We start from the raw sequence: 24,806 nt of genomic DNA, 5'->3' as shown, positions 1-24,806 counted from the left end.
GGCTCGAGCATCCAGAGGAAACGGGCACCCTGCGGGTCAGTGTCCAGCTCCCGAGCCTGAGCTTGTGTCTCCATCTGAGTTCCTCGTGGCCCCTCGGCCCCGTGCGCCTCTGATGGCAGGCGGGAGCCGTGTGACGAGCACCTGGCATCTGCCCGTGTGAGCACGGCTCGCACATGCTCCAAATTAAGCCGTCCTTGCTCATGGCAGTGGAGCGGAAAATTGAGTTCTCACGGCGTGTTTTGAGAACGAGGGGGGCTGGGCCTGCCGAGCGGTAAAAGGCCAGGCGTATTTGTGGGGCAGCACCAAGTCTCGGCCACTCCCTGGAGAACCACCTGCCGCCTTCTCCCAGCGAGGGCTACTTGCGCAGAGCAGGCCCTGCCTGGGAGCTCCCCTGGAGGCCTTGGTCTCCTCCTCTGTTAAATGGGGCTGGAGCAAGGTGGGGTCAGACTGTAGGACTGGCTAAATCTATTCCAGCCCGCCCCCCTGTTCCTTCCCTGCCCTGGAGGCTGCCTTCACCATCTCCTCCCCCACGCCCCAGTTCTAGGCCCTTGCCTCTGAGAGTGCTTCCCTCTACCCTTTGTGTATCTCGTGTGGATGCGGTGTCCCCCCATTAGAGTGGGAGGTCCATGAGGCCAGGAACTGCTTTTGCCTCTCCTTGTATCCCTAGCACACAGTAGGTGCTTCATCTTCATGTTCCTGCATGCCCTGTGCTTCACCGCACATGGAGGGACATTTTGCCTGCATCTCTTAGGCACCCGGAGCCCTTGAAGATGCCACAAAATCAGATCCAGAAGCCTGCCCCTCCAGCGGGCACAAGGATTCCAAGGTAGTCCTTCCCACAGCCAGGCTTTCTTCTTCCTTCAAGGAGACACTTACCTGTCCCTGCCCCCATACGCCCCCAGTCAGTTCGGTCCTTCCTGGTGTATGAAGATGGCCCATAGAGCAAGGCTCTTGGCATGTCGTCAGCGCACATTTGCTGAGCACCTACTATGTTCCAGCCACCCTTCTGTGGACACAGAAGGGGACAGCCCCTGTCCTCAGGGAGCGCAGAGTCAGCCAGGGGAGTCAGACTATCCACAGACAATTTAATACAAAATTCATTCGGAGACAATACAAAGTAACTCGGTGAGCACCACCAGCAACTGGGAGGGTGAGGAGATAATCAGGGGAGGCTTCATGGAGAAAGTGGCCCTAGTGGCTTTGATGGAAACTGGGGATTCTAAGATATGGAACTGAGGGATGAGAGCAGTCCGGGGGGGGGCTGATGTGGCTGGACCAGGGGGGATAAACGGCAGGCGGCATGGAGGGAGCCTGGAGAGGCAGGTCGGAATCTGTCATGAAAGGTGGTGGCTGTCCAGCACAGGGGCTTGTATTTTCTCCTAGACACAGGTAGTAGGGAGGCATTATCACGGTGCTGGTCTTGTGAAGGACAGATCAGAGAGAAAAGGGTTTGGAGATGGAGACGGGGATGGGAAGGTCCATCCAGAAGCTGTAGTGAGGGGTCTGGGTGAGGGGCCAGGAGGGCCTGAGCTTGGGCAGTGGCCAAAAGAAATGAATGGTTAAATGAGGGAGGGAAGGAGTGAACAAAAGAGTGTTGGTGAAGTGCTTACGGGGGCCAAGTACTGGACCAGGTCCTGGGGAAACAGAAAAGAAAAACAGTCCTTGACATTGTGAGTGGGGGGGAGTGAGAGTGTGCAGGAGGTTGAAAGGGCAGCCCCCTCCCCGGCCCAAGGGTGCAAGAAAGCACCTGCTGAGGCAGCCTTCATCTCTATGAGTAAAATGGTAGGGCTACCTGATGGGCGTGGGGATGAAGGGGTGGAGGTCAGATGTGGGAGAGGCAGCCAGGGGAGGGACTGAGGCAGGAGCCAATGGTCTGAGGGTCATCAGTGTAGGGGGTGACTGAAGCCATGGAGCCGATGAGGTCACAAAGAGGGGAGTATAGAGAGGGCCGAGAGGAGGAGCTGGGCCAGAGTCTTGTGGGAACAGCTGCAACTAGGGGGCAGCATATGGATAATGAGCCTGCCAAGAAGATGGAGGAGCATCCAGTAAGGTAGAACCACCAGAAGCGGGCAGGGTCTCAGAATGCCCAAGAAGAGAGTACTTGAGACAGGGCAGTGAGCAGAGTCAAAAGCAGCTTCGAGGTCAAGGAGGGAGGGAGGGATGGAAGGATCGCAGGATGGAAGAATGGATAGTGGGTGGATGGGTAGATGGACAGACGGACGGATGGATGAATGGAGGGATGGAAGAATGGATGGATAGATGGACAGTTGGGTGGGTGGATGGATGGATGAGTAGGTGAATGGATGGGGGAAGAATGGATAGTGGGTGGATGGGTAGATGGACAGACGGACGGATGGATGGTGGATGAATGGGGGTGAATGGATGGGTGGATGGATGGAAGAATGAAAGGATGAAAGAATGGATAGTGGGTGGATGGGTAGATGGACAGACGGATGGATGGATGAATGGAGGGATGGAAGAATGGATGGATAGATGGACAGTTGGGTGGGTGGATGAATGGATGAGTAGGTGAATGGATGGGGGAAGAATGGATAGTGGGTGGATGGATGGATGGAAGGAGGGATGGAGGGATGGACTGATGGATGGATGAATCGATGCATGGATAAGTGAATGGACCATTTTTTAAGCATTTACCATGTGCCCCGCCCTGTGCAAGCACTGAGGGTACCGGTACAAACAAAAATGTCTCCACCCTCAAGGAGCTTTCACTCTAAATGGGGGAAGAGAGCCCACAAAGTGGAGCTAGAAATCCCAGGGAGTGTTTGTGTAAGAGAGAAAAGGCTGTGGATCATGCAATTAAGAGAGAGCTCAGGACTTTAGAGATATGGCCACACTCGACCTCCCCTTCTCAGGGCCCAGAGTAGAGACTCAAACCATCAAGTCCTGTAGGTGTGGACTGCCGGGGCCCTGGGGCAGCCTCTGTCGGGCACTTGATACTTTGTCTCCTCCCAGGCAGATCAGGTGTCTGTGATAGGGGGTGCTGCCCCCCCATGTGTCAGCTGCTCAGAATTCTCTGCTTCTGCAAAAATATTTTTCAGTGCCTGCAAATGACGGATAAGGGGAACGGCATGCTGTAGTGAAAAGAGCCCTGGATTAAGCATCTGAGGCCCTGGGTTCAGATCCTGGTGCTGACCTTTGTTAGCGGGGTGACTGTCCACTCCCATGTCTTGCTGGGGCTGGGAGTGGGCCCCCCTGGTCTCAGTCTTACTGTCCTAATTAAATATTTCCAGCTGATTTCAGCCTCCTAACAGTCAAAACCCTCCCTGAGGAGGGGATTGGGCTGCCTCGGTAGAGAGGTAGGTTGTCAGGCAGAAGCTGGACCGGGGCAGCTACTTGTGGGGGACGTCCTGTTGGGGTGTGACCTGGCTCTTCTGACACTCATTTTCCTGGGGCTGAGAGCAGAGGGGAGCAGGTGACCGTGTCAGGATTTGAATGCAGGTCCTCTGACACCCGGCCAGCCCTCTTCCCTCTGCCCTCAGGAGGTGTGCAAGGGCACTCCTGGGGCGAGGAGTCATGCCTGCCCCACGCCTGAGCAAGCCCTCGTGAGCCTCAGAGTAGCACTGCCACATTTCGGGAATGCCGTGGCTGATGTCTCCGGTGTTGGGCTGGGGGTTTGTTTATTTTTCCCCTTCTGGTTCCCATGAAGCCGGCAAGAAAATTGCGCCTTACTCGGTCCTGTGCCTTGGGGCCACGCAGTGAAGCCGCTTTCAGCACTGTGCTATCCAGGGTCCAAGTGTCCGCACTGGCTTGTCTGTCCCTTGTGGTTGGCCAGATGCTGCCGCGATGGCCCAGCTCTATCCCAGGCACTGTCCCGCTCAGGAGCATCCCTATCACTGACCCCTGGCTCCAGGCCAAACGGGATGCCCCACTCCCTCCTCCTCCTCCTCCAGCTTCCTTGGGCTGAATTTCTTAGATCCTAGGGCCTGGCACACAGCAGGCGCATAATAAAAGTCTGCCAAATCAAACTGTTGCTCAAGGGTAGGCTGGCCAAGCAAAAGAGACAAGATTTGCTGAATATGCAGTGGGTGGGAGTGAGTCTTGATGACTGGAGGTGGGGAGGCTGTAGGGCAGGGTGGCTGGGGGGGGGGGCCCAGGGACCCCTGGGGGGGAGGCCTCGGGCGTTGCCATGGTGACCATGCTCTCTCGGTCTCCTTCCAGTTACCCATACAGTGAAGACTCGAGCCAAGGAAAGCAGTACATGAATACCCGCTGTCCCGCGTGGTGCGACCGCATCCTCATGTCCCCATCAGCTAAGGAGCTCATCCTGAGAGTGAGTGCGCGAGCCACGGGGCTGGGCTGGGCTGGGCCCCGGGATGGAGTGAGAGCGCGCGCACACACACACACCCCCCCTCACACTCATTACACACATGGATACTCACACAGATACATGTACACACCAACATTCAGACACACACAGCACACTCATTACACACATACACAGATACCTATACACACTAACACTCAGACACACATGACACACGTTCATTACACACACCCCTCACACTGCACACCATGCACACACACACACACACAACACACACATTACACACCATGCACACACCACACATACACACACCCCACACCACCCCACACCACACCACACACACACACACACACCACACACACACATACCACACACACACATACCATACCCCCCCACACACACACCCCACACACACACATACCACACACACCACACACACCCCCCACACACATACCACACACACACACACCCACACACATACACGCGCGCGCATGTCACCGGGGGTGATCAGTCCCCTCACCCAGTGGGAGCTCCTGCATTGCGGGCCGGGCTCTCCCCTGGGCTGGCAGCCCCGGGTGCCTCTGCCTGGCGCAGTGGGCTCGGTCAGTGCACTAAGGGACAAGGGGATCTCAGAACTCAGAGCCACCTCTGAGTGCCCAAGGGCCAATGGAGCGCAAAGCTTCTGACCGGCCCCAGAGCCCTAGCCATCCTCGTGGTGGCTGCAGGCCCACAGAGGCCCATGGAGCGGAGGCTTCTGGTGCCCCTCCTCAGACACGGGCCCCTGTTTCCTCCGATCTCTTCCGATCTGCTCTCAAACGAGAAACCCACAGACGCAGCGAAGCCTCATCTTGAGCCGGCGGCAGGATTTGGGGCCCCCGAGCTGGCCTGCGTTTGAGGCTAGGGTCTTCACCAACCCCTCCGGGGGTCCTGGGCATCTGCCGGGAGCCCTTACTTCCTCATTTGTAGAATAGGGGAAGAGGCCAATCCTGTCCCTGCCTCTAACTACCGGTGTGACCTTGGGCAAGTCATTTCCCCGATTTGTGCTTCAGTTTCCCTATGTCTAGTGTGGTGTTCCTAATGATCCAAGACTGGGGACCAGACAAGGGAGCGGTAGACGTAAGCGCCCTAGGAAAAGGGAAGGGTGCGGTGCGCCCGTGGACCTGAGCTTGTTCCCTCTCTGTCCATCCATCAGTCTTTCTCTCTCTTCCTTTCTCCCCCTTCCCAAGTCCACAGTCTGTGTCTCAGACTGGGTGGCTGAGGAGGGGCCACGGCCTGCTCTTCTCTAAAGGTTGAATCATTCTTTGGTGCTAAGGGTTTTTTTTTTTCAAACAAAGCGTCATTTTAGAAAATTGCCTGGTGATGGAATGCAGTGAATTCTAGGAAATGCCCAGGTTTCCTGCTCTCTGTCTGCCAGGACTGGTCAGGCCCTGCTATAACCTGCAGGGAAATGTTTGTCGTGAAACCCTCCCAGAGTCAATACTGGGATTGCTTTTGTCAGCTTGTACCTTGAAAAAATAATAATTAGACACTTTAATTCATCACGGACAGAGCAGTCTGACATCCAGGCACTCAGTGAGCAGGAGAGTCTCAAAAAGCATTATTGAAAACATCTTAGAGCAGTAACGTTCTGGCTGGAGGCAGCCTGGGGGCCTCCCAAATGCCCCTCCCCTGTGTGGAGCAAACCTGCCAGACGAGCATGAGTTCCAATCCAGCCCTGAGCCTACCTCTCTCTGGCCCCAGCATCCGTGTCTGATGAGGAGTCTTAGAACTGGGGGAGCCGGCCTTGAACGCTGTGGTCCCGATCCCAGGCGGCCGACGCATCTCCCCTGGACGGCCCCTGCTGTGCTAGGATGGGGGAGGGGGACTGTGGTGCTCCAATTAGCTCATGGCACCACCTGGCACATGGCTCTGTTACAGACTGTGCAGACACGGGGCCTCATCGATCATGCCACGCTCGGTTACCTCGCCATCATGTTACGTTCTGCTTCCTGAGCCCTAACACACCACAGGTTGCCCACTGTGCGGGAGTGGCAGTGATGCCTGAGAGCGCGCGGTAATGAATGCTCACTGGAGTGGCTGCTGTTGCTGCTGTGATTTGTTTATCTGTCGAAAGATTATGCAGTCGGAAATCCCCCCTCTCAGGCTGCCTTTGTAAATTATCAACTTGCTCTTGACGAATGGGTCCCCACTTGCAAGGGTGGCAGTGCCGTGGGCCCAGATATTGGAAGGTGCTCGTGCGTCCCCTGCGCTGTTCCACGCTGGGGCCCTGTCGAGTAACCCTGACCTTCAGCTCTAAGACTGCATCAAAGATAATTCAGTTTTAACTCAATCGGCGTAAATGCCACTGTTTACATCAAGTCTGCCCAGCCAGACGTGAGTGATCACGCCTGCGACAAAGCTCGAACGTTTCCTCTCAGACCAAAGCATCCCGTGGCCAAGACGCAAAAGACCGCCTCGACTCTAGCGGAGGCCGAGTCGTGGGAGCCCACGAGCCAGCCTCCAGCGAGCGCACCTTTCCAGATGTAATTAACGTGTACAAATTGCTTTGTGTAGTGGTAGGAGAACTCCCTCTTTCCTGTTCTTGCAGAAGGTGCTGGCTTCATGTCACTGGCTGTCAGAATCAGAGTAAATAGAGAAAATGACAAAAAGATGAGCCGCTTCAATTACACAAGTCAGGGTTTTATCATCCATGAGAGAAGAACACAAAATGTTTGAGAAGAAAGTTCAAACTTGAATGGAGTTGTTGGTTTTTTTTAATCATAGTTTAGAATCCAGCTAAGGTGTGCTGGTGCTGCCTAGCTGAGTAATACACCAGGCTCTTCAGCCCAGGCTGTGTGCCAGTGACCCTGGCTGGCCCCCCGCCCCCGGTGACTCGGATCCTGACCACCCAGCCCCCATACCCCCAACCCGATGACTCAGATCCTGGCCCCCCCAGTCCCCATCTTGGACCCTGGCCCCCCGGCCCACCCAGCCACGTGTGAGGTCTGGACTAGGGTGGGCCTTACCACATCCATAGCTCACAGCAAGCAGGAAGGAGCTGGGGGGAACTAAAAGCAGGTGGTTAGGGGGCATCTGATGAGACCCAGACCAGATTGTGGTCCCCTGGGAGCAGCATGCACCTCTTAGACTACCTGCACTCCCTGCACTTTCAGGGGGCACGGCCCAGGGACTTGGACTGAGTCTCCAGGGCCCCAAAGCTGCCCTGAACCATAGCCTAGAAACCAGCTAGCAGGGGAGGGACCCTAAAGGTTGACCCAGCATTTTCTGTTGGCCATTCACATCCATAAATAAGGTTTTGAAAACCACTTTGACTGATGTGTGAGGTAAGCCCCTGGATCTTTGGCTGGTGGGCCCATACCCATCCGGGCCAGGGGGCGTGCGTTTTTATAGAAGCCCTACCATATTCGGGAGAATGAGGTAGGTAGAGTCACATCTTAGGCAGGGGAATCATTGTTCCCATGTTTGCTTCTGTTATCGATTCATTTATGAAGCTGCTGTTGTGTGACTGGCCCTGGACTCAGCAGGTAGAGCAGACTCCCGCCTCCTGCCCAGCGTGCCCGCTGGCCGCACGATAGAGATGTCCGGGGCAGAGTCCAGGCCAGAGATGGGGGCCCTGTCTAGAGGGGTGAGGCTGCCAGGCTAGGCTTTCAGGGGCCTTTCTTGGGAAGTGTGGCATGGCCACTGTTCGCCTGAGCACCAGCCTTGTTCCAGAAGCTTTGGGAGTGACCCGGGCGACTCAGCAGCCCCGGATACGGTGGGCCCACCATCTCTGTGATGCCACTGCCCCCGACTGACCCAGCCCTTCTCCCTGTTGTCTTTTCCTAGTCTGAAAATGATGAGAAGATTGTGACCTATGACAACATTGGACCCAATGTCTGCATGGGAGATCACAAGGTATTTTAAACTGCCACTCAGAAGCCTGCCCCGAGAAGGATGTGGGTCATCCCTCCTCGCTCTGTGTGCCGCAAGGCCGCAGGAGCTGGGAGGTGGGGAGGTGTTTGTTGGGGTTTTGGGCAGGCAGGAATGTTCCCCAGACGGCAGACCAACCACATGAGAGCATTTTCTGGAGGATTTTTATTCCCTATCCCCCTCCCCCCCATATGAATTCATATATTATTTGAATTGTATTTTCTTGGGTCCAGTTTCTGTGTGGCTTACAAGCAGTTAGGTACAAGCTCTCTGTCCAGGCCCAGGACCCAAGAATCCCATATTACACACCCCCAGCCCCTCACCTGGGATGCCGCCCAGTGAAACATCCCTCAAGAGAACAGCACATGCCACCCAAATCACTTTTAGGAAGTCAGGAGCTAAACAGAGCAGGGCCCTTCCAAACCCAGAAGCAATCTTTGCTTTTCTTAACAGAATCTTTCAGGGCAGCACGTCTGTATCGCTGCCCACTGCAAACAAGGGAGATTTCATTAGAAGCCCCTGCCTTTGCTCTCCTCACGTTATTGGTGAATTAACTGGCAATTCTTCAGTTGGGGCTTCCTCCCTCTAGATGTGGCAGTGAGACCTTTGTGACAAAACAGAAGACTGGTCTCTTCCCAGGCGGTCCTTTGGCCACCACAATTAAACATTAACCATGCGGATCCCCTTGTCCCCGAAGCCTGGGGTGGTGACCCCTGCCCCACCGATTGACAGGCCCCTGCCCCACTGGAATGGATTGAATTGGAGGAGATGGGCGGGAGGAGGGGAGGGATGGCGACTCGGCTCACACACTCGGCTCACACACACGGCTCTGACGGCTTCTCTTCTTCCTCCTCACTGCAGCCGGTGTTCCTGTCCTTCCGCATCGCTCCCGGGGCAGGTAAACCCAGTGCTCATTTGCACAAGTGTTGTGTCGTGCAGTGACGTGTTGGTAAATATCCCTTTCTTACCGGTCCCCTTTGCCATCCAGCCTTTCCTCCCATGCCGGCTCTAGGCTAACTAGTACTCCTTCCATGCCAGGGAGAAGATGCCAGCGAAGCGAGAAGATCTTTCGGGAGACTGCTTTGTAGCCTGCCTGGAGGAGGAGGAGGAGAAGCAGTGTGCTGAAACCCATTCTATTTAACAACTTATTGATAAACCAGTCCTGAGTGCCACATTTGTAGACTGCTGACCACACGCTGCTTCTGCACCAGGACGCTGTTCAAGGAGAGCCTCACATACCTCACTGTCTTGTATGTTCCTGTGACGCCAAGTAGAAATGTGGAATTTTTTAATAAGTCACAGTCCTGTTGCCAAAACGCTAATAGACAGCAGAAGTAGTCTGCCTTTTAGGTTTCACCGTTTTCAACTCTTAAACGATTGTTGGCCAATGGTGAGACGCTCCTTCTGCCTCCCGAGAGCCCAGGGGGCGCAGCCGCCAGGCCTGGCGCGTCCACCGGACTGTGTAGATACATAGCAATACTTAGCGATGGCGCTGTCTCGCCACGGGCTTAGGGTAGCTCATCCTTGTTGACTCATTGGTGATTTTTACTGATAGGCCTTGTGTTTCCCCAGTTCCATGTTATTTACTCTACTGCCATGGTCCATGGTTTTTTGAATCACACTGCAGCTGCTTTCCATATGTGTGTGTATATATATATATATATATATATATATATGTATATATATATATACACACACACACACATATATGTATGTATATATATATATTATGTGTGTGTGTATATATATAATATATACATATATGTATGTATATATATATATATATGTGTGTGTGTGTGTGTGTGTGTGTGTGTGTATATATATATATATATATACTTTTTAAAAATAATTTATAAACCTTACCAAAACCTATGCTAAGTAGACTTTCCATTCTGAAGCCCGCCAGAGGCGTTCAGTCAGCCCCTCATGTGGGAGCCTGAGGTTGATTGAGTTCCATACATACCAGCCACCAGAACCTGTAGAACAAACCCCGTGCAGCCCTGTGCCCCTCCGTGGGTCAGAAGTAACGGGAGCCTCCCCCAGCCCTCGTATGGTCATCACCCCCTCCTCCTCTTCCTGCACTCCTTAGGGATGGAATGTGATGCGACAGCTCAGCTGGGTGAACGGGGCCCCCTGTCAGAGCTTTGTGACCCATCCCAAATAGCTTTCCTTTATCACTGTCCTTGGTGCCAAGTAGTCTGGTGACCATAGTAACATCGTGGAAGAGATAAAGCAACCTCATCTGCTTCAGGTAGAACCTGCTTCTCACTGTAGGCAGGCCCGAAGTTTTAGGAACCTGCCTGCCCATGCCCCAGGCAAGCCGCTCTGGACCGCCAGCCCACCCCCTTGGTCCCCCACCTCAGCTCGGTACAGCATTAAAAGGTGATTAGCAAGGCTGCTGATGAAACACAAGCGTGGGTTTTATCGACTCCATTTAGACACTACAGAGTTTGCGGACTGGGTGAGGGCATTGCATGGACGCCGGATGGGGCGTAAAGCACTACGATGTTGGTGTGTCTGTGTCCGCTTGCAGGATCTGTTTGTTGTTGGCACCACCAGATTTGGGTGTGCGCGCTTCTGGAGGGAGAGAGACACTGCGGCCCGATCCGTGGCCAGGGAGCGTGCTCTGCCGCGGTTTCATTCAATGCGGGTAATTCTCTTGAGCGTGAATTTGACTTGTGAATAACTTGGAAGGCATTAAGAAATGAGAACTCTGTTCTCGAGCAATAAAACTGATCTTGGTGGCCTTGTTTGTGTCCCTGTTTTGTTTTCCTGCCCACCCAGGAGGCCTGTTGGGCAGGCAGGGCAGGGGGCGTTTCTCCCACCTCAATTAAGAGCGGCAGAGATCTGGCCTCTTTATGGCCCCAACAGCTGATTTCAGAGGGTTCCCCAATCCTGAGGTTGGGTGAGAATGTAGGAGGCACACAGATTTCTATGAAAGGGGGGACCGTGTGCCCCCGAGCTACTGGGGATGTGGCAAGGAGGGAAGAAGGGCAAACCTTGGAGACCTCGGTCATAGCCACAAGCCCCCAGCCAGGGAGCTTCGAGTACTTTGCAGACCCTTTCCCAGCAGTCCCATATGGATCATTGGCAGGCATTACTGGGCCTATTTCAGAGCACATGGGACAGCCTCCTCCGGAAGCCATGTCACCTGAACCCAGGTTTTACCCGGGGGTCCTCTTGTTTCATGGTCTGACCATCACCAATGGGAAATCCTCTCATGCTCCCACCCCAAATAAACCTTGGATTTGAAGAGAAAGAGACCGCTGGGCCCACATGAACCCCTAGGTGTGTTGACAGAAGTAAACACAGACCTACTGTGGGCATTATTTCAATTACTCTCCTCTGTGCACCCTGCCTCCTTCAGAGGGAGTGGGCATCTCCCAGGACCTGCTCCTGATCTCCACCTGATTCCACAAAAACCCTGGAGACATTAGACCGCCAGAGCAGTGGTGTGGTGCTCCCCATAGTCTGCCAGCCAGTGGAGTCCAAGCACTCACGAGCTGCTTTGGCCAAAATAACCGTGCCTAGGAGACCAGAGCTTAACCAGGCTGGACCACAGATAATCAGCCAATCACTGGGCCCAATTCAGCCTCCCCACTCCCTCCTGGAAGAGCTGCTGGGGCCAGCTGTCACTGAGAGAGACAGCCTTTGAAGGCTCTTCAGGGCCACCTTCCTCCCTTCCCCCCACCTCCATGCCCCGCCATCCTCTGCTCCCTCAGAACCAGCGGTCAGCCCCGCTCCCAGAAACCAAGAGAGATGTGGGCTTCTCCCTGCTTCCCCACGATGGCCTCCCCTGAGGATGGGCTTGGGCTTCAGAGTGAGTGGGCTGCCCCAGTGCATTCCAAAGGCAATAAGGGGGTGAAAGCCAAGACTAATTTCTAAATTGATTCATTTCATCTTCTGTGGCTTCAGTGTACGTGCACACACATGCACACACACACAGTAATTAGCTAGCAGGCTAAAAGATGGGTTGTTTTCATCATCACATTGAAATAAATCAGCCCACAATGGGCTCCTGGACAGCAGCAGAAGGGGCTGTGGTGCCTGACACTCTACGTCCCCCGGGCCTGAGCCAGCACCAGTCTTTCGGGGAGGGAAAGAGCACATCTCATAGGGAGAGGATTCCGAGAGTGGTTGGGGGCCTTCAGGGTCAGGGAAGCCCAATCCATCATCCTGGAGTTGACAGTAACACCCAGGACCATGCACGTTGAGGGACTGGCCCAAGGTTAGACAATGAGTGGGTGTCCGGCTCCCCCGACCCCCAGGTGGAAGGTTCCCTCCTCATGAACTAGCCTGGGTGACCCTTCTCTGGAAAGTGTTGTGCTCTAAGGCTGGGCCCCATTCAAGTGAGCAAAAAAAAAAAAAGGGAGCAGAGGGGGCAGCTAGATGATGGAGTGGATGGAGCACCATCCTTGGAGTCAGGAGGACTTGAGTTCAAATCTGCCCTCAGACATATAACACTCACTAGCTGTGTGATTATGGGCAAGTCACTTAACCCCAATTGCCTCACCGAAAAACAAAAACAAAAACAATGAAACAAAAAAAAACACACCTAAAAAAAGGGAGGAGATATTCTTTTGAAAAATCTTGTCCCTTTGGCCTTCCCTTTCAAAAGTGTAGAAAGTCATCTAAAGTTGGCCTGCAAGAGAATTTGGAGATGTGCTCAGCCACTCCACACCCCCATCCTTACCTGTGTAGGAGCTGAGGTTTGTGAAGTATGAGCTGCCCCCACACCCCCAGGGGAAATCATTTTGCCTCCTCCAAAAGCCCATCCCTACCCCTCCTGCCTAAGTCAGGAAAGGATAGCCCTTTAAACCATTACCTGGCACCAAAACCTCGGCTCAGTGGGCTGGGTGCAGCAGCAGGAAGACCTGAGTCCTAATCCTGCCTCTCTACTTCTGTGACTATGGAAGCCGCGTCTTCCTTCTGAGCCTCGGTTTCCCAGTCTGTGAAATGGAGATAATGATGTTGATGCCACCTGCCCCCAGAGGGGCTAAGAGGCTTCAATGAGGCAGTTGCACATGTGTGTTGAGCCTCTTGGACAGGGTCCTGAGAACATTCCCTATGCTGAGGATGGGCCCCATCCTGGGGGCCTCTGGGTGAGTGGGCACAGACAAGGAGGTGGGGGAGGGAGTTCACAAAGCAGGGGCAATATGAATGCCAGTTTGGCCCAGGTCTCAGACCAAGTCACTGTCAAGCTGGACTGGAGAAGAGCTAGGAAACAGGAGGTGGGGAATCACAGCTGGAAAAATAAATGGTCAAGAGGTAAAATAGCAAACAGAATGGTGTTGCCCATTGGGGGGACCCAGGGGTCTCAGGGACAGCCTTCTAGCAGAGGTGACCAGAGACTTCTTCACATTGAAGGCATCTGCCTGTCACAACCCAAGACCTTCCCCTGCTGGCTTCTGGGCCTCCTGGGGGCCCACCTGGCTGGAGGGGAGCACCTGCGTACAGCCTGCTCACCTCTCTTGGCTTGTGCATGTCCTTGAGGTCTTTTGACAAAACAAGTTTTAACACACCAATAACACTCTGACAACCTCAAATCTGAGGGACCGGTTGTCTAGTGATCTCAAAGCACTGACTGCCTATACCCCTCACTTGAAGCAATCCTTTTGTTAACGAGTTCCATGCCTACTACGCTGGACATACATGCACGGGCCTTGAACATAGCCAATGCTTAGTAAAGGTTTGGTGAATCCAATTGATTAAGTTCCCTAATCAACATTAAATTAATATGCTAATATGTTGTTAGCTGTAGAGAGGAAGGGAAAAGGAGACTCTCACTGGCTTCTCACACCTACCTGGGAGTTTGGGAATGCAGCAGATGAGGAAAGTGAGCCATGCCTCTCCCTTCATAGAGCCTCGGTGGCCGGCTTAGAGCACAGGCAGCTGAGGCACTGAGTGATGGAGCCATGCTAAGGGCACGGCATCTCCTGCCAGGCATGGCTCCCAAGGGTGCTTGGTAAGTTTCTTTGGATGGGGCCGGCATTCTGGCATCGTTCACATCGTCCCTCTGACGCCCACGGCACATCCAGAGATGGAAGACCGGCCAGTTTCTCCTCCTGCCCCCAACCTCCAGGGACTTGGGCCACAGGGAAGTTCTTGACCTGGAGCCAGGAAGTTGTTCAGTTGTTTCACTCGTGTCCAACTCCTTGTGACTCCAGTTGGAGTTTTCTTAGCAAAGAGCCTGGAGTGGTTTGCCATTTCCATCCCCAGTTCATTTTACAGATCAGGAAACTGAGGCCAACAGGATGAAGTGACTTGCCCAGGGTCACACAGCTAGTAAGTGTCCAAGGATGGACTTGAACTCAGAAAGGTGAGTCTTCCCAACTTGAGGACTGGCACTCTATGCACTGTGCCACCCAGCTGCCCATGGAGTCAGGAAGACCTGAGTTCAAATCTGGCCTCAGACACTTTCTAGCTGTGTGACCTTGTACGAGTGAGCTGCCTCAGTTCCTCATCCATAAAATGAACTGGGAAAGGAAATGGCGAATCACTCCAGGATCTTTGCCAAGAAAACTCCAGATGAGGTCACGAGGAGTCAGACAGGACTGAACAACGATTATGCCTGGGCCACACCCACAGCTGGATGCTAGGCCTTCCTCATGGCTTTTGAACTCACCTAGAGGTAAGGACCAGGCAGACTTATAACGGGCCTTCTGTACTGTTCCTGAACTGGTCAGTAGGGCTAGACCCACTACACATGGGATTATTCTACAAAAACAAAGAAGCCTGGGACCAGAAAGGGGCCTTGGAGACCTGCTGGGACCTCCAACCATGACCCCGCCCCCAAACACTGGATTGTCCTGAGGTCACACAGAAAAGTCCAATTAAAACCCAGCAGCCTTCTGGGAACTTTGGAAGGAGCAGAGGCTCATTCAGAACTGCAAGACCTGGGATCCAATGGGAGTCTTCTTTTCCTTTCACTTTAGTAGGGGGAGGGGAGGAAGCTAAGGACTACTGTCATTTGCAATGTTCTTCCGTGTCAGAGGACAGCCCTCTGGAGCTGGGCTCCTGCATCCATACTCTCTTGCCCTGTGGCCTTCCTGGGGAGCATCCCTCCCACTAGCAGGACCCTTCTCTGCCACGTAGTAACCCTGGTCTGGAAAAGGCAGGCTTGGGTAAGAATGTCTGGCTATCCTGAGGGATGCTGAGGATAGGGAGGGTGTTAGGTTGAATGGGGACCACAGAAGATGGAACCCTAGACTGTTGAGGCCCTGAACTCCCCAGTCTGGAGCAGCCCTGGCGCCGGGAGAGGGGAAAGACACTCCTCTGATTGCAGAGCTCCGGGGGGCCAGGGGCAAGCAGAGGCGTGAGGAGACAGGGAGAGGCCTCACTACTGATTCCCTGGCTCCTCGAGGTGTCCCATGACACGAGCTTAGAGGGGTACTTTCAGGGTAAGTGCCCTCCTCTCCCAAGCACCCCCCTCTCCCAAGCACCCCCTTCATGAATGCCTCCAGGAGGCCAGGACGCCAGTCTGTGGCCAGGGATGCCACCACAGTCTGCCAAGTGCGGATGGTGGATGGCGTCAGAGAGCATGGCCTCCCTCAACCCGAGATGCTAGCTGGAGCTGGGGGTTAAGGGCTGGAAACTATACACCAGGCAGCCCCTCTGTCCGATGTCCTGCTGAGGCCCCCGGGCTCTCTAGGGTTGAAAAATCAGAGGCTGGGGTGGGCAGGAGAGATGTGTCCCGGCTCTTTCCCGGTGGCTGCTTTGGAAGGCTACTCGGGAGGAGCCAGAGAGAGCTCCAGCGAGAGCCTGGAGAAGGTGGGGGGGGGCGGGGGAAGGGGAGATTCCGGTAGAGGTGGTAATGGGTGGGGGTGCCGGTGGGGCCAAAGTGAGTCAATCTTTGGACCTCAAAGCCCTCGGTCCCCCCTTGCAGACCCAAGCGAACAAGAGGGAGAATGGGACATACGGGGAGGAAGCGGGGAACCACCCCAGGGATCGCGGAGCCGGGCCGGGAGAGGGGTGCGTAGGGAACGGTGAGAGACTCTGGGGCCGGAGGGAGAGGCAAAGGACTGACTGGTAGGGAGACACAGACACAGGCCCAAAGAGAATGAGGGGAGGACCGAGGAACCTGACCACTGGAAGAAGGGAGACTAGCAGGAGGGCCGCCAGAAAGAGCGCCTGGGCTCCCACCTCTGGCCTGGTCCTCTGGGCTTGGCACAAAAAGAGTCCTGGCTAGGACTGCACGCGATGGGCAGAAGGAACTGTGGAGAGGCAGCCCACCTTCACCCGGACTTCATGTGGACCGAGTGCGCCCGGCTCAGAGTCCCCTCAGGCCAGAAGCCTCGGGTATGAGGGAGGAGAGAGCCTCCCAGAGAGGTGCAGGAGCAAGGAGTCTCTAGGGTCGCTATCCAGCTGCCAAGTCTGAGGAAGCCCAGCCCATGCTTGCCCGCTTCGCGGCCTTCCAGGAGGACTCTCGGTCAGTCCCTCTTTGGGTCTTCCTGACTCCGCATCCTTGTGTCGGGGATTTCTGACTGCTGCTTGTCTGTCTGCCTGTCTGCCTGCCTGTGTCTGCCTGCCTGTCTGTCTGTCTGCCTGTCTGCCTGCCTGACGGCCTGTCTGTCTGCCTTCCTGCCTGCCTTCCTGCCTGCCTGTCTGCCTGCCTGCCTGCCTATCTGTCTGTCCGTCTGCCTGCTTGCCTGCCTTGCCTGTGTTTCGTGTGGTCTCTGTTCTATTCCCTTCGTCTTCCGTCTCTGACTCTGGTCGGGTTTTGCGGGGTCCCAGAACGGCCACCCGTTGGGGTGGATCCCAAGTCGCAGGGAGTCAAGAGATGGGAAGCAGGAGCTATTGGGCTCCAGGGGTCCACGCTACTGGGTGTCCTGGGCGCCTGCACCAGATGGGGAGAGTTGGTGACTAGCGAAGGAACTATCCTGAACCCACAAAACCACAGTCACCTCCCTGCCCGGCACCCCCGCCCCGACCGTCCAACAGACAGTAAGGAGGCGTCAGAGGGTTTCATAACTTATTCTGTAAAAAATATATACATCCCACATACGTTTCGGCTGTACAGCACGCGCCACGTTTCACCAGCCGCGCACGACAGACAAATCGCCCTCAGACAGGGTTGGCGACACACGAGCCTGCTGAGGCCGTCGGGGGAGGGACCGGGGGGGAGGGGCGGTCGGGCGAGTCCTGGGGGGGCCGGGGGGAGGGGCGGCTCCCCCGAATCTGGGACGGCTCGGGGCCTCAGCCCCCTAGGAGCCCACGCCCTCCGCTGCGTCGCGCCGCTCACAAAGCGTCCGAGCTGTTGCTGCACGGGCTGACCAGCGACAAGTTTGTGGATTTGTGCTTTTTCAATAAGCGCGTGATTTTCTCGTCGTCCGAATTGGGGTCCAGGGGCTTGTTGTACTCGTCGTCGTCCTCGTTGTCCGAGCTCTCCTTCAGCTTCTCGGTCTCCGAGTCGTGTTTCTTTTTGGCCGACGCCATCTCGGCCGCGTGACGTTTCCGCCACTTGGTCCGCCGGTTCTGGAACCACACCTGGGCCGAGATACAAGGACATGTGGGTGGGGGCCAGGGGAAAGCTGGAGGGCTGGGGCGGGGGAAGTGTGGGGTGACCGAGACCCTGTGTGCCGCCCCTCCACACGCGCGCACAAAGGCACACACAGGCACACATGCACACGAACACACACATGCACACTAACACACGCAAGCGCGCATGCAGATGAGTTCGCCTTTCCCACACCCATACTTGGGGGTTCTATTGCGACCACCCCGCACACTAGTCCTTCTCCAGGGTTCTTTGCTCAAGGAATGTTCCCTCTTCCTGGCAATTGAAAGGCGCTCCCCCTTCATCCCCGGGGACCGGCCCTACTCCCTAACCGCCCTGCTAAATTCGCCCATTCGCCAACACTTTGGACAAGCTCGGCAGGCCCCGACCGCCTTTCTCAGCGATCTTGGCGTGGAAGGAGCATTCCTTGGTCACAAAATAGCGCGGGAGCACACAGAAGCAAACACCAGTGTATTGGGCCCGGGGCAGCCAGGCCGAAAGCGGGACGGGAGGCGCTCATGGAGCCAGTCCCGCTAAAGCCTTATTTGATCCCATGTTCATTTCAGAGTTCTTTTAAAATCAACAACATTTTAAAAGGGGGTGAGGAGCGGGGTAATGGTAAGATGGAAAGGAAACGGCCAGGGAAAAGATTTTCTTCCTGATCTCCCACGTAAAAGCCCAGAGAAGGCCAGGCCCCAGAAAACCCGCTTCGGCCGGCCTTCACGGCCTTGGAGGACGGCGCTGCAAAAAGGCAAAAAGCGATTTTCTGTTCCTGCCCCCCTCCCCCCCATTACTGCCGAAATCAATGAAATGAAGAAAGGATTAAGGGGACCTTCTCTGCTCAACTCGACTGACTTCAGCCTTTAGCGTTGGGGGCAGGAGGAAGGCGGGTGGCCACCCTGGGGCCGAAGTGGGCCGACAATTGAGGTTTCGGTGGGCACTGCTGGGGAATGTGTATTCGGAGAAATGAAGCCTAATGTTCTTGAGGAAAAATAGATAAACAAACAAACAAACGAATAAATAAATAAAATAGAGAAAAAGAGTCCAGTAAATGCGAACAGAAAAGAAAGTCTTGGGAAGAAGAAATCCCAGCGCTACATAGGACCCGTCTGTCGGTCGGTCGGTCACTCAGTCAACTAGCATTTATCGAGAGCCTGGTGTGCCAAGCGTTGTGCTAAGTCCTGGGCATAATGTACGCATGCAGACACAATGTGCACAGTTAAAAGTGCATTCTCAGAGAAATAAAGAGCCCACAGGCTACAGGATAGCCAGAGCTAAGCTTCCTATGGTAGAAATGTAAACATTTATGTTCCTGAAGAAATAGTCTACAATGCAGTAAATACATAACTTAAACGTGGACAAGCAAATTTGTTCTCAGAGAAACAGACCTGACGTGAGAGAGACAGAGAGAGAGCGTGTACTGTAAATGTGAACATTCAAGGTTTGGGAGAAATGGGCTATACAAGCCAGTAAATGCACACTCCCGAATAATAGCATTTAAATATGGACAGGCCAGTATGTTCTCAGAGAAACAGAACTGAGAGAGACAGAGACACAGAGAGACACAGATGAGAAACAGAAAAAAAAAAAGAGCATACTTTAAATGTGAACATTTATGTTCTTGGAGAAATAGGTTACAATCTACACTCATGAGTAATATAATTTAAATGTGTATAGGCAAGCATTTTCTCAGAAAAAAAATCTAATGCTTGTATGAGAGACAGACTCAGAAAGATGGAGACAGAGACACAGAGACACGCAGGGAGGGAGGAAGAAACAGACAGAGAGTATATATTTTAAATGTGAACATTTATGTTCTTGGAGAAATGGACCACAATCCAGTAAATCCACACGCATACATAATAGAATGTAAGCGTGGACAGGAAAGTGTATTCTTAGAGAAACAGAGGCAGAGAGCACACTTTAAATGCCGAGAGAAATAAATGTCTGTTCTTTGAGAAATCCATCCTGCCTTGTACATCAACACTGGCATACAGAGAGACGGGATACATTCGACATGTGAGGAGAAAGTATATTATGGGAGAAATGGCCCCAGTGATACACATGCATACACAGGAAGATAGGTTCTCGGAGAAATGGACTTTAATATGATACTCTCATAAATACACAATCAAAATGTGGATTGAGAAATAGGTTCTCGAGAAAGTGGAGTCCAATATTAGACTTGCCCAGAGAGAGAAAGGGAAAATATACTCTAAATGCAGACAGGAAAGTATGCTTCTGGAGAAATAGATCTCAGTGTTACACACACACACACACACACACACACACACACACACACACACACACACCACAATTTGAACAATAGGAAAGATTTTTTTTAACCACATGAAATTAATCCGTGTTAAGCGTACACACAGCCAAACATACTTTAACATAATTGAATTGAAATGTGAACTTGAATGCGCTTGTAGCAATGGAGCCCCTAATCTGACCCCTCCTCGATTCTCCAATCAGCAGACCTCTCCAGAAGGGACCACTTACAGTTATGGATTTCAGGGACCTGGGCTCATGGAGAGAGCAACTCTGCCCGGCCAAGCACCCGTTTGCATCTTTCTCAGGGTTTCTGGAAGGCTCGGCTCGGCGCAGATGCAGAGAGTGGAAATCCACTCTCTGCCCGATGTAAAAGCGCTCTGCCTCTCGGTCAGCTGGTCTTTTGTTTCTCCCCAAGTTCTGTGGAGGCCTGGGCCCCCAACCTTGTGGCTACATCCACACACCAGTGTAAATGTGCAAAGGAAAGTCAGCGGCCTTGCCTCAATGGAGCTCGATGTAGCCCAAACATGCTGATACCCATTTAAAAATAATATTGGAGAAAGGATCCTAATTTATATAACTGTACGTGTGAATTGGCGTTCGGTCGGGAGAACATCACTTGCCCGGTAATACACACCCTCATACACAGACACAGCATGGTTTTACTGCGCTTAGGAAAGTTGATTCTTGGAGAAATCGCTCCTAATGCCCCAGCCCCGGCACTTATTTGAGGGACGCACACACACACAAATACAGGTACACATATATACATGCACACATCTCGGGAATCCACTCCCCACACCTTGCTCTGTCTATACCTGAGACAGAGTCCAGCTTTAGGGCAGCCTTCAGACTCGAAGCCCTAAAGTACTCTAGTGGCCCTAAAGAGGTCCAGATTCACGTCCCAGGGCAGCTCAGGAAGAGCTCACAACAGGAAATCGTAAATCCCTCTTGAATTCGCGGCTTTACGCTTCACATGAACTGCTTATATGCTCATATGAACTGTTTGCTGCGAGTCAGCAAACGAATCTCCCCATGTCCAGGCTACTATCATGGCCTGGTGCCCTCGGGCTCCCCAACTCCGAGCACTCCTCCCACCCGGCATGTCGCTCGCGGCGCCCCCAAGCCTCGGCTCACCTTCACTTGGCTCTCGGTCATGCCCAGCGAGTACGCAAGCCTCGCTCTCTCGGGGCCTGCCAGGTACTTGGTCTGCTCGAAAGTCTTCTCCAGGGCAAAGATCTGCTGGCCCGAGAAGGTGGGCCGCGAATGCTTCTTCTTGCCGTCCTTGTCCAGAGCCAGGCCGCCCTGAGCTGCGGGGAGGGGCGACAAGACCACGGTGGGTCCCAGGGCTCCCACCTGGCACAGCCCCTCTCCCTCCATGCCCTCTGTCAGGACTCGGGCCCGGGTCACAGTGGCAGCGGTCGGAACTCCTGCCCTCCTGCCAGCCTAGCTGGAGGCCGGCGAAATCTAGTGGCGGAGGCCGGCCGGGAGGAGCCAGAGACCCGGGACAGCCCGGCGGGCAAGCGGGCGGGCGGGCCAGGACTCCTGGAGCTAGCAGGGCAGGGGCGGCGTGGGAAGGAACCACCGACCTCCCGCTTCCCGGGCCCTGCCCCCAGACACTAGTACATGCACACTCACATAAAGGCACTTGGGACACACACTCCCTAGTGCTCAGCCTCGCCCTCCCTGATGCCGCGCGCCGTGGTCGGTCGGCCCGCAGGCACCCGGCTCGGCTCCTATGGCCCAAAGCCTAGCAGACACACTCGCTCCCTGCCTTCGCAAGGAAGGGCCTCGGTGCAAAGCCTCCAAAGGCGTTGGACGGCCACCTCCGCGGAGGGCCGGGCACTTAATATAATTCGTGTGACTTTGAAGAAAATCGTCATTGGAAAGGAGACTCCAAATGAGTTGCCAAAGTTCCGGCTTCTGAGTATGTGCGACTCTGTGTGTGTGTGTGTGTGTGTGTGTGTGTGTGTGTGTGTGTGTGTGTGCGCGCGCGCGCGCGCGCGCTCGGACCTGCAAAGTACCTAAACTTCAGAACGAGCTGCCTGCACCCTCAACGATCCCGGTCGGTAGTGAGTAACCACTACTGTCCCTCGTTGAGAAGGTCCCTGAGCTTTGCCCCAAGCCCCGCGGTCCGTGCCCTGGGGCGGACTGCAAGCTGCCTTTCTTCCCGTCCCCCTCCCTGGCCCCACTTCCCCTAAACCCTCTCCCCCTTCAGGACAGGCCGCACTTACTAGGGCAGGCGATCCGCGGATCCCTCCACGGGGAGCCCTGCATGACTCCGGGCCAGAAAATAGGAGGGCGGCCGGGAAGTTCTGCCAGGGGCTTCGGGTACCTGGAGACAGCGGCTGCAGCGGCCGCAGCGGGGTTGAAATACATGCTGGCCGACGTGGCGAGCCCACCGATCCTTGGCAGGCCGCCCAGAAGGTTGCTGCTGGCGCCTACGGGCCGGCCCAGAATGTCACTGATGCCGTGCGGAGTGCCCAGCGGCATCTGGGCGTTAAGGCCGCTCAGGGCAGGAGCCTTGAAGGTGGATGGGTTCTGCAAAGCATAAGGGAACAGCGACGTCTTCATCTCGGCCATGTTATGGAGAGCAGCCAGAGGCGTGCTGCTCAGCACGAAGGCGCTCTGGCGGGGGTTGGCATCCATGGGCCCCACCGCTAACATTGGTCACCATCAATGGCGAGGGAGCGGGCCTAGAGGCGCCTCTGCCTGGCCGCCCGGCCACCCGCCCCCTCGAGCCGCCGCCTTGTCTGAGCGGGAGAGGCGTGGATACCGAATGCCCTGGGGGAAGGAGGGCTCTACCGCAGCATAAATCCGAGGCACCCCAAGTGCCCACGGCAAAAAGTCTGCCGCCAGCAGAGTTCAGCACACTCAATGTTTACGGGCGGCTGCGGGGGGAAGCAGACCGACGCGCAGCTGGACGGATGCTGAAATAGCCTGTTTACAAAGCTCTGTGCACTGGGCTTGGCCAAGCCCCGCGGACTGTCCCTAGCTTAAATCCAACAGCAGAGCCGGGGAGAGAGCAGAAGGGCTAGGAGCGCAGGGCCCGGCAGGCGGCCAGGATGTCCGTGGTGGAGAGTGGCGGCCGCAGAGACCGAGCCAGAAGCAGAGAAAAACGGAAAGGCGGCCAGTCTCCCGCGAGGCTCCGAGAGGTGTCCGCGAGCTCCCTCCTTGCCCTGGTCTCTCTCTCTGCAGCCTTGCCTTCTGGCGTCCCCGCGTCCCCGCGTCCCTGACTGTCTCGCTGCCTCCTGGCCAGCCGGGCTGCTCGGAGCTGAGCGCCGCGCGCCACTGGAGGCGCTGATAACCGCCCGGCCACCTGCCGGCGCGGGCCCTGATTGGCCGGGCCTTGGCCGGGGCTGGCACCCATTGGCCGAGGAGCCAGGCCGGCTCCCACTTTGCATGCGCGTCATGGGCAGGACCCCTCCACGAGGTGCGACGGGGCGGGCTGGTAGCCAGGTGCCTCAGCCCTGGCCGTAGTAAATCGGCTGCTGATGAAGCGCAGTGCAGCTCTGCCCGGCCCGGGCCTGGCCATTTGAACGGGGCTGATACTGTACGGGGAACTCGGAACCACGTCGAGAGCCTATTGGCTCAGTTTGGGAGCCTGCAGATTTCTAAAGCCAGGAGTGGGACGTTCGTGGGACCCAGCAGATTCCAGAAAGCAAAAGCCCATCTGTCCAGGGTGAAAGAGGACCTGGGTGGAAGGGATGGAGACCCAGAGGGCAGGGGCGCGGAGGATGGAGCAGAGGGGACAAGAGAGGAAAAGGCACGGAGGAGGACCCAGGGGCATAGGCCATGGAGGGAGAGACAGGGAGAATGGGCCACAGGGGCATAAAAGAGAGACGCTCTGGGCCACGGGGACAAGGGCCGCCGAAGGATGGCAATACAGGCCCGCAGGGCAAGCCGTGGCTCTCCTCCTACTGAAGGAAAATGTCCAGTGATCCCGGGAGGTGGACGCTGAGACGCTACTGACGGTGGCGGGGAGCGGCTCGGTGAGGACCCGAGTCGGGCCAGGCCAGGCGGGGACAGGTTACCGGGGCCCTGACTTCGACCTAGGCTGGAGAGAGAAGAGGAAAGGCTGGCAATGTCTGCGCTGCCCCAACAGCCTCTGGCCGGCTTGGCTTCGGGAAATGGTTGCCATCCACAGTGTCATCCGCCCCCGAGTTTCCCTGAGGGCAGGGCCCAACGAAAGAACGAATGAAGAACGAATGAAGACGTCTCTCTGGGAGACCTGGAATGTGCAGAGTTTCCTGTTTTTCTCAGCAAACCTGAACTCTGGTGGCCAGGGCGTCCTTGCTCAGGGAGAAGTCAGACAAGGCTGCCACAGAGGCCAGAATTGGGCTCCTGCCTGGATCCCCCCCCCCAACCTCCCCAGGCAGGACCTGAGCCCTGGGCACCATGACCAACGAGGCCTGGCTTTGCAAAGCGGGTGCCAGGCCCGGAGACCTAGAGTTCCTGCCTACTGCCGATCTGTCAGTCTCTTGGTCCGGATGCTCGAGACGCTTGGTGGCGTCGGGCCCTTTATCCTCCCCGAAGATAATGGGGAGCCTGCCTTGGGGAGGGGGAACGGCCTCTTGCGCGTTGGAGTAGGGGCCACGAATTTCCTGGAAGGAGCTCTAGCCACTCCCGTAGCTTGGGTCTCCGCAGAAGTTCTTGAGAAGCCGCCTTGACACTCCGAGGAGCTCGGGGCCTGCGGTATCGGTCTGAACTGGCTAGGACCTGCCGCGGCATCAGCCCCAAACATCTGCTGAAGACAATGGTGGAAGGGAGGGAAGAAAAGGGACACAGACCGGGCCAAAAAAGAGAGAGAGGTAGGTGGGGGGAGGGCAGAGGGAGCAGACC

General features: G+C 55.4%; 2 protein-coding genes across 5 annotated transcripts in view; one reads left to right on the top strand and one right to left on the bottom strand.

Moving 5' to 3' along the window:
* The window catches only part of INPP5A (inositol polyphosphate-5-phosphatase A), a 250,977-nt gene extending 241,108 nt beyond the window's left edge, over positions 1-9,869 (top strand). For 2 of the 4 annotated variants that reach the window (XM_078150679.1, XM_078150677.1), the window contains 4 exons: positions 4,180-4,291; positions 8,111-8,179; positions 9,056-9,092; positions 9,233-9,869. In XM_078150679.1, coding sequence (XP_078006805.1) covers positions 4,180-4,291; positions 8,111-8,179; positions 9,056-9,092; positions 9,233-9,282 — 268 coding nt within the window. In that variant the 3' untranslated portion in view covers positions 9,283-9,869. Of the gene's footprint in view, positions 1-4,179; positions 4,292-8,110; positions 8,180-9,055; positions 9,144-9,232 lie in introns of all 4 variants that reach the window. The other 2 variants (XM_078150678.1, XM_020973103.2) reach the window with 2 other exon arrangements.
* Positions 9,870-17,345: 7,476 nt separating this feature from the next.
* NKX6-2 (NK6 homeobox 2) lies at positions 17,346-23,220 on the bottom strand. The gene is made up of 3 exons (XM_020973085.2): positions 22,199-23,220; positions 21,102-21,274; positions 17,346-17,680 (listed from the first exon to the last, which is right to left on the bottom strand). The coding sequence occupies exons 1-3, from the start codon at positions 22,629-22,631 to the stop codon at positions 17,432-17,434; spliced, it is 855 nt and encodes a 284-aa protein (XP_020828744.1). The 5' UTR covers positions 22,632-23,220; the 3' UTR covers positions 17,346-17,431.
* Between the last annotated feature and the right edge of the window lie 1,586 nt (positions 23,221-24,806).

The sequence above is a fragment of the Phascolarctos cinereus genome, unplaced genomic scaffold (assembly GCF_003287225.1).
Source record: "Phascolarctos cinereus isolate Bilbo 61053 unplaced genomic scaffold, phaCin_HiC Scaffold_3;HRSCAF=262, whole genome shotgun sequence".
Taxonomy (NCBI): domain Eukaryota; kingdom Metazoa; phylum Chordata; class Mammalia; order Diprotodontia; family Phascolarctidae; genus Phascolarctos; species Phascolarctos cinereus.
Note: the sequence above shows the minus strand (reverse complement) of the source record. Positions and strands in the feature narration are given on the sequence as shown.